This window comes from Centrocercus urophasianus, unplaced genomic scaffold (genome assembly GCF_019232065.1).
Source record: "Centrocercus urophasianus isolate 14NV4802_14NV808 unplaced genomic scaffold, USGS_Curo_1.0 seq_10, whole genome shotgun sequence".
NCBI lineage: Eukaryota > Metazoa > Chordata > Aves > Galliformes > Phasianidae > Centrocercus > Centrocercus urophasianus.
The window spans coordinates 40,807,477-40,816,178 of record NW_024884142.1 but is presented as its reverse complement, the minus strand read 5'-3'; the positions used below and the strand labels follow the sequence as shown (position 1 = coordinate 40,816,178).

The window sequence follows — 8,702 nt, the reverse complement described above, 5'->3', positions numbered from 1 at the left end:
GCACATTCGTATACGGGGAAGCAAAGAACTCACTCGTAGAAGCTCTTGGCTGAGGCCAGGTCTGACTGGTTTCACTGCACTCCAATAGAGTGGTGCACTCAGACTGTTCATTCAGACTGCTGCCACATACAGTGTGCAGGTATAACAAGTGTGGGCAAAAATTTTGTGGGAGCTGAGTAAGAAACACACGCACACACAAAAAGAAAGAAAGAAAGAAAGAAAAATAAATGAAAAGGAATCTTTCAGTCACTTCTGCTCCTCTTCACTCTCACTCTTCCTCAACAATGCTGTTGATAAATTGGAGGAAGAAAAATTAAAGTTGCCTTAAAATAATTTCCTAAATCTCTCTGGAGTGCTTTAACCTTCTAAGGGGTTATGTCATTTCTCTAATCCCTAGCTGTGCTACAGATAAGCAAATATTGAACGACAGCCAAACAGGACTGTTAAAAAGGAAACATGACTGCTCACGCCTCTCTCAAACTATTCGCGTTCACAGTCGTAACATACATCTCCGTGGGCCCTGGAAGAGAAGACAGAAGGTAAGGATGCCTGACATTATTGGAGCTGTGTGTTGGTGAGTTAAACAATGCTATGCTGATTGCCCTTCTGGTAAGATGAGTAGAACTGTGCGTGGAACAGTTCTGTCAAACGTTTTGAGAAGTGAGGCCAGAGAAGAAGCCGAGTGAGTGCCAAAGGGAGGACGGCCATACAGCTGGGCTCTGACAGCTGGTGTCAGAAGCTGAGTTTGACACCCATTTTTCTGTACTGCTCAGCAAGGGGTTGGAGTTGTGCCTGTGAGGTCGCTCCCTGAGCAAAGCAGAAGGATCAGATCCCCACACATGTAGGAAAGGAACAGACGGACGCCCTTGTGTCCGCAACTGGATGCAGATTTTCAGAAGCACTTTTCAAATGCATTTCTGGCTGATTAGAGCGTATTGGAATGCTTATTTCTTCTTCCATCAGATACTCTAGACTGTGAATGTTTCCTAGCCAAGGTGGCATGGCTTTTCTTGCCTGACGTATTTCCTCATAGTATAATCCCCTGCCCATAAGAAAGAACCAGTTCAATAACCTTTGTCTGAAAGTGATATGAAAGCTCAGATTTTGGCAGAATCAAATCAAAAAGGATTTCTGTGCACTGCGTATTTAATGTGTCTTCGTTCTGTATCTTAAAAATTCTTAATTCTTCCTTCATAACCCTAGAATTATTCACTCATTCACCATATTTTTATGTCCTTTGTGCCACCAGTTTTCTTATTATAACTTGACTTGAAATCTGTTTTTGCTTTTATGATTGGGATTACTGCTACCAGTGTTTCTGATATGATTAGTGACTCTCCATTTATTCAACCCAGCTCGGTGGGAGAACTTCACTCATATCAAAATAAGCTTATCCTGAACCTTTTTGTCAGGTCATTACTCTGATATTTCTAAGTGGCTGGCTGTGGGGAGCAGCAGGCCCAGCCTGGCTGCAGAGCCAGCCTGGGGGATGCCCGTGCATCCTGTGGCCATGCCATGGGAGGAGGCTGCCCACCTGAGCTGCATGCAGGCCCAATACTGCCCTGTTTTGGCACTGCCTCATCATGGGACAGCAACCTGCGGGTTGAAGGGAGCACAGGTCTCATAGGCAGTGTCCACGTGCATGTGCCTCGTGTAGGCAGGTCCCTGGCAGCCCATGGATGCATCCAAGGACACAAGGTCATGGCCCTTCCTTGTTTCCACCACACCCCTCAACAAAAAAGGGCACTGCAGGGTGAGCATGAGTTCAGTGCAGCTCTAGAGGTGAGAAGGCAAAAGGGCAGGTAAGCCTAAACCGGTGAGTAATAACAGTGTTCATGAAAGCTTAATTAAGCAAGATCTATTTAAGAGATAAGAAGAGGTGACAACCAAAGGAAACATTAGACATTGAAATCCTAGAGGAACTTTGAGAAATAATTATTTACAGAGAGTGCCATTATTTACATCATCTTTTGGATGCAGTTAATGTACACAAATATGAATAAACAATCAAGATATTAGCCTTTTTATTTCATTTTATAACCTGATGTTTATGAAAATTTCAAGGCTGAATTTCAGTGAATTGTTACAAAACACAATTTTTTGTTTTGTTTTGTTTGATTTTCTGAGAGATAACAGCAAAACTAAAATCTATAATTTTATTTTTTCTTATTTTCTTATTTTTCTTTATTTTTCTTATTGCAGCTTATACACCCATGAGTGACAACAGATTAGTGATGGAACCATCAAAAGAGTTTCTATTCAATTACAAAGGGTTTTATTTTACTGTAAATACTACACCTGAGTATGTAGCTTCCCTGGAGAATTTTGAAATCAAGGACAGTGATATATTTATAGCTACTTATCCAAAATCAGGTAAGAAATGAATTGATTCCAATGGGGAAATAAATCTGCTTTTACTCACACTGCATGCCAAAGATTGTTAGCATTGCTTTATAGATCCGAACCGTCTCTGAGTATATGCAGTGCAGCATTAGGTGCAAACCTGAATAGCCACAGCCTGAAAAACCACACACAAGGTTCCTGCGTGTGTCCTGCTGAGCTGATCTATGTGGCTCTTGTATTTAGTATGGCAGGTGTGCTCAGAAGAAGGCAAGACTTACAGGTCAAAATGATAAGGCACTGAGATGAACACAGGGAGCCCAGGTGATGCTAGTTCATTGTCAGGCAGGGCTGGAGGAAGCAGTCCAAGTCAGGCAGAGAGGCAGCATGAGGAGGAAAGATTTAAGAGGTCTAAATGCTAACAAAATGAGATGAAAACTTCTTTGGAAGTGGAAGATTTGTGTTGCAAAGGGATGGGCTGCCCAGAGAAAGGAAGGAGGTGGAAGACAATTTGGATTTATGAATTGCACGCAATGTCATCTTGTTCCCATTTACATTCTTCCCTCTGTCCTACTCCACTATCCACTTTCTTCCTGACCAGTTATCTAGGGTACGCTCCATCTCCATGCAAAATCGTCCAGGTTGATGAAGCCAAGCTGAGCATCCCGAGCTGAGCTGGGGAATTACTTGGGAAGGGCACTTGCTAAGTTATTGCTCCTCTGGTTCTGAAAATTATTTCTTTATCTTGTTCTGTGGATTTAAATCTATAGCACACATAAAGTCTAATCTCCAGAACCAACACCTTCCTTCCCAGGTGAGGTCTTAAGAACTAGGCTTTGCTTTCGGATGCCTTCCATTCTCTGAGCTTGTACAGGTGAGGCAGCAGTAACAGTTTGCTGCCTTTCTGCATTAATCTGAATTCTCTCAGGTGTCCTTTCCTTTGTGCAAATAGCATAAAAAGGAAAAGAAGCCCAGAAATCAGATCTTCCCTGCCATCAATTTTAACAATAATTATGATAAAATCAAAGTTCAAATTTTAAAAATTTCTTCTTAGGAACTGTGTGGACTCAGAATATTTTGAGCTTAATACTCCATGAAGGCCATCGTAATGGAACAGAAAATATGGAGATGCTGGACAGAATCCCCTGGGTGGAATATAATATTAAAAATGTGGATTATGGCAGTCTTCCTTTGCCTCGAGTTTTTGCCACTCACCTGCCTTACTACTTAACTCCAAAAGACCTGAGAAACAAAAAGGGATACGTAAGTGAAGTTATTTCCAACATTCAGTTAAATCCAACCCTGATAATTTGCCTCAGAGATTTGGTTCAAATCCTGTCATTTTCTTCTTTTAGTTTTGCACATCTTGGTACAAATATCACGACTTGAACAAAAGTGAGGAGGTCTAGAAATTGCCTATTCAATTTCCTCTTGATTTTTTTGCAGCCCTTGCTGCTAGAAATAGGGATGGTGCAGAAATGCAACTCAGTGGGATGAGCCAGGGAAAAAATCTTGGACTGATGTCACCCTTGTGAAAAGATCAAGTTCCAGTGAAATAATGAGTCTAGGAAAAGGCCTCCCACACAAAATTATAGTAGATAAAGAGGGAGTGTTTTCTTATTCATCAGTATTGTAAATAGGACAGCCTGTTGTGAACTGTCATTTCTTCATGGATGCAGGTGTAGTGTAGAGCGGAGACAACTCACATGCAGAAAACAACACGGCCTTTTCAAAGGCCAGAGCTGAGCTCACAGAGTTCTGACATCACCAACCAGTGCCAGAACTGTGGCTTACCAGAGATGGTTGTAGATTTCCTCATGAGAACTGCAGCAATGTGATGCTGAATCAACAGGGACGTTAAAATGATTTTGTAAGGCAGATGTTACAACCTGTCTACCTTGCACTACTGAATGGTATCAGTGTAGACTCTAACACTCTGTCCCAAGAAGAGATATCAGTGGGCTCAGAACAACCACAAAGGGCATACTGCTGCCTATATTGGTAATGGAGTAATGGAGCGCTTTGATCTCTCTGAGAGCCATCGTCTTGTTGTACTGCAGGTTATTTATGTCACCAGGAACCCTAAGGACGTGTTGGTTTCTTATTATCACTTCTCCAAATTCATCCGATCACTAGAGAAAATACCGGATTTTGACATTTTAATGGAGAGATTTTTAGCTGGAAAAGGTAGGATATTTTTCTTACTAAGGAGCCTAAACCCTACTCCATGGCCTCAAACAGAACAAGGATTAATTGTAGTAATAAACATCAGTCACCCAGAATCCTCAGCTGTCCTAGCCTGCAACCAAAACCAGAGTGACCATCTGAGCTTGGCCCTACTTTCAGTGCAGATTACGAGAAGTCAGGGGTCAAATGCCACATAACAAAAAAAAGCATCACACAGGTGCTGTGATCGTATGTGTCCATCCATGCTCTAAAAAGCCAAAAAGCCAACCGAATTGGGCCCCTGTGGGCACAGCCCCCCCTCCAAGCCTTGGGGAAATGCAGAAACAGAAGAGAGGGAAGAATACAGTCCTGTCCTTGAAAGTAATAGAGGTGGTAGAGCAAGGCTGATAATTCTACTGTTTTAATTTGCTGATGGCTGTAAATAGCAGATCTCCCTCACACTCCACGTTTTATTTTTTGTTTTTCCTTCTTAAGTGCTTGGCAGTGCCTGGTTTGACCACGTTTCAGGCTGGTACAACCATGCAAAGGATTTCAATATACTCTTCCTGACCTACGAGGAGATGAAAAAGGTGAGGTCCATCGTATCACCGTCTTCCAGATATTTTCTTCCTATATTGAATGCATTTTCAGGTAGGTCTTTAGATTTATCCATCATGGAGTACACTCAGTCCTCATGGAGAACAAACAAATTGAGACTTCTAAGGGCGTCATGTCATTTTTTCCCATTTGTGCAATGCCTTAGGAAGAATTATTACATAAATCAACTTCTTGCATAATGAGAGTCATCTTCCCCAAAGAAGCCAGACTATGGTATTGTAAAAAATGATGGACAGTTTTGGACTCAAACTTAGTGATGTCCTTAACAATCCCATATTCCACTGATTTATGCATTTAGTTTTCACATCATCAAGATGCTTCAAGTTTACTTTATTGCAGGATCTCAGAAGTGCTGTGCTGAAAATCTGCAACTTCATAGGCAAGAAGCTGAGTGAAGAGGAAATAGAAAGTGTTGTGAGACAGGCTACATTTGAGAACATGCAGAAGGACCCCAGGGCAAACTACGAGAACATGCCAGATGACATTGCAATTAAAGGGAAGGGCAGATTTCTACGGAAAGGTAAAACAGAAGCAGTCCACTGCGACTTAATTCCTCCTCTTGGTGTAAAATGAACATAGTGTTTATAGACTTATCAGGATTGCCCCAGTCTCAAAAGGGGAGCTCAGATTGAATGGAATTAACTGTCAGAGTTGTTTTATAGCCCTTCTGTTGCTGTTGTTATCACATTTCCTTAAAGATAATAAAATGTCATGTTTCACTGATGATAACAAAAGTGGCAAAAGGCCTGCTGGACATTACAGAAGATCTTGAAGGTTGTACTTCTGAACCAGGTGTAACATACTGCTCTCTTACTGGAGTATCAGTATGATTATGAGCAATTGGCTAAACAGATAGGTGGCTTTCACTGGCAGATAGGGGAGAAAAGCCTCTCTCAAACAGAGAAAAACAATTATTTAAGGCCACCAAGGGACTTATTATCTGGGCAGGGCAGCAAATTTGATTTGAACACAGTCGGTGTTCAAATGTTGTTCAATCAGGAGACACAGTTTAAGGCTGAAAAAAGTGCTGTCTTGCCAGTCTCCTCCACCTATGCTTACTCTTCCTTTTCAAGGCAACAACCAGCTACATTGTGTGAGTACAGGCCACCTCAGCCAACTGCTCTGAAGGTCAATACATGGCATCCTTGGGCTCCTTGGCAATGCTAAAGCGTTCTGAAGTGCAGAGCAGGAGGAAATCCCTAGGGATTAAAGGGGGAGGTGCACTCACATTTAGATAAGTGTTCTCCAAAGAGCACACAAAGCCCTGCTTGAAAGTCCAGCAACACAGAGATGCCAAGGAAGCCTGGAATGGCTTCCTGAGAGTAAATCTCTCTGGTGAAAGGCCAGCTTCAGATAAGTGCCTTCTTCTCACCTCCCTTTGCTGCCTCTTTCCTCAGGCACCATTGGAGACTGGAAAAACATGATGACAGTGGCTCAGAGTGAAAGGTTTGATGAAGTTCTTAAAGAAAAAATACAGACCCTGCCTATCAAATTCACCTGGGAGATAGACAGTGAAGTGTAGCCTGGCTTTGAGGTTTGTCATTCTTTGGCGTTCGTCATGGATGGACACACTTGACCTTATGGAAGAACATAATATGATGATTTTCAACTGTGTTGTAGAGATAATAAATAGAAGAACTCATTCAGAAAATGCGAGTTATCTGAAGGAGCTATTCAATTCCATCAGTTTCCTGTTTATAATTTTATGAATTATTGTAGTTAATTTTCATAGTAAACCACAAGTTCCATTCTTCAGGATTGCATTTGCATTCGCTGGCCTTAATAACACCCCAGTTATAGACAGCCAAATGAATTAGCCCTAATGTTGCATGTTCTGATGCTGCCTACTGACTGAAACACTTCACTACACTGTCTGTTACAGTTCTTCAGGCCATATTTGACAATTTGAGAAAAAACACGTCATAGTCATAGCAGTTTTTCAGTGAATGCTCACACTATCATTCCGATTGACTTGCTAGAGCTGTTGTGGTAGGAAGCTACCCGCAATCTGTGACCCATACAGACATTGACTCACTATTTGGCATTTAATTTGTCTACGATTCCCGTGATATGTTCATGATTTTAACAAACAAACAAACAAATCAAAACATGATTACATGACAATTCATTTAATCTGTGGGGCCAAATGACATGCCTCTAACTTGTGTGAGAATCTGTAAGACCAAACTATTACCTCTGCAGCTAACAACAGGTGTGTACTTGAGTATCTCTCACGTTGCTTACTGACAGAAGCATGGCTGTCTGCCTGCTGGGCTCCATGTCTTGTCTCAGATGCCAAAAATATCAAAAGCAACAATGCACCCACACCTCCAACCCAACCTCTCTGCATTGCTGATAGAACCCCACTGACATGGTACTGGTAACTCCAGGTCTCTCTGCTCTTGCCTTGAGGATGGGAAAATGAAGCCCATCACAGATGCAAAGCATTCCTCAGCAGGCTTGCAACTTGGGATGAGTCTGGTCGGCTGCTGACACCCCATCCCAAAATATTCACAAATATCTTCTCACTTCCTGTTCCAAAGAGTTCTGTGTCCTCACATCTGACAGAGGTCCTCAGCTGCATCAGGAACTGTGGCAGCTGAGTTATAAATACTGGGTACCAGGGTATCCTGATGTATCTGGTGCACAGACCCATACCTCATGCATACCCACAGCGCTTAAGTCTTTAATTCCTGGTCTGCCAATGGCTATGAGATACAGGGCTGATCTAAAATAATGGATCACCTCAAGAGAAGGTGCAGGCTGAACTCCCAGCACCTGCACTACAAAGCCTTGGCCTTACCTGTGCATCAGATCCCCACGTAGGAAACTTAGAAAGCACTCCCCAAGAAGATCTCACTGCAGAACTGGCCAGCAATACTGAGACAAGATACTTTTGAAACTCTCCTGCAGATACAAAAACAATCACTTGAGACTATCTTTTGTATGTACACAATAGTAAGGAAATGTCCTTTGTTTAAAGGGATGGATAGTGAGAGCCACGAAGATGATCAGGGGACTGGAGCACCTTCCCTATAAAGACAGGCTGAGGGACATGGGCCTGTTCAGCCTGGAGAAAAGAAGGCTGCAGGGTGACCTCATTTCGGTTGGATGCCAGGGGGAAGTTCTTTACTATGAGAGTGGTGAGGTGCTGGAACAGACTGCCCAGAGAGGTTGTGGATGCCCCATTCCTGGAGGTGTTCAAGGCCAGGTTGGATGGGGCCCTGAGCAGCCTGGTCTAGTATTAAATGGGGAGGTTGGTGGCCCTGCCTGTGGCAGAGGGGTTGGAGATTCATGATCCTTGAGGTCCCTTCCAACCCGGGCCATTCTGTGATAGTGATGGATTAAGGTAGTTATGTAGGACCAAAGAGGCTTATAAGTGAGCAGAAGAGTGGCGACTCTCACTTGATCCTCTTCCAGGGTTCTGCAACTACAATTCCTGACACCACCTGGATAGCAACTGACCCCATGAGACAGAATCCCCTCTTTCCACTCAACTGGATGTCAGGCTCACAATAAATTCCATTAAGTTTGTTGCATTCTAACAAGTACTCCAAATGTCAGGAAAAGAACCCCAC

The 8,702-nt window shown here is 42.7% G+C and overlaps 1 protein-coding gene across 2 annotated transcripts; it reads left to right on the top strand.

The window, feature by feature from the left end:
• Positions 1 to 431: 431 nt before the first annotated feature.
• LOC122159019 (amine sulfotransferase-like) lies at positions 432 to 6,775 on the top strand. 2 transcript variants are annotated; one of them, XM_042816173.1, is made up of 7 exons: positions 432 to 539; positions 2,203 to 2,373; positions 3,395 to 3,603; positions 4,401 to 4,527; positions 5,002 to 5,096; positions 5,464 to 5,644; positions 6,522 to 6,775. In XM_042816173.1, exons 2-7 carry the CDS (start codon positions 2,214 to 2,216, stop codon positions 6,644 to 6,646), a joined length of 897 nt encoding a protein of 298 aa, XP_042672107.1. In that variant the 5' UTR covers positions 432 to 539; positions 2,203 to 2,213; the 3' UTR covers positions 6,647 to 6,775. The 2 variants fall into 2 exon arrangements, with proteins under 2 accessions (XP_042672107.1, XP_042672116.1); XM_042816182.1 differs by lacking the exon at positions 432 to 539 and adding an exon at positions 1,725 to 1,802.
• Positions 6,776 to 8,702: the final 1,927 nt, after the last annotated feature.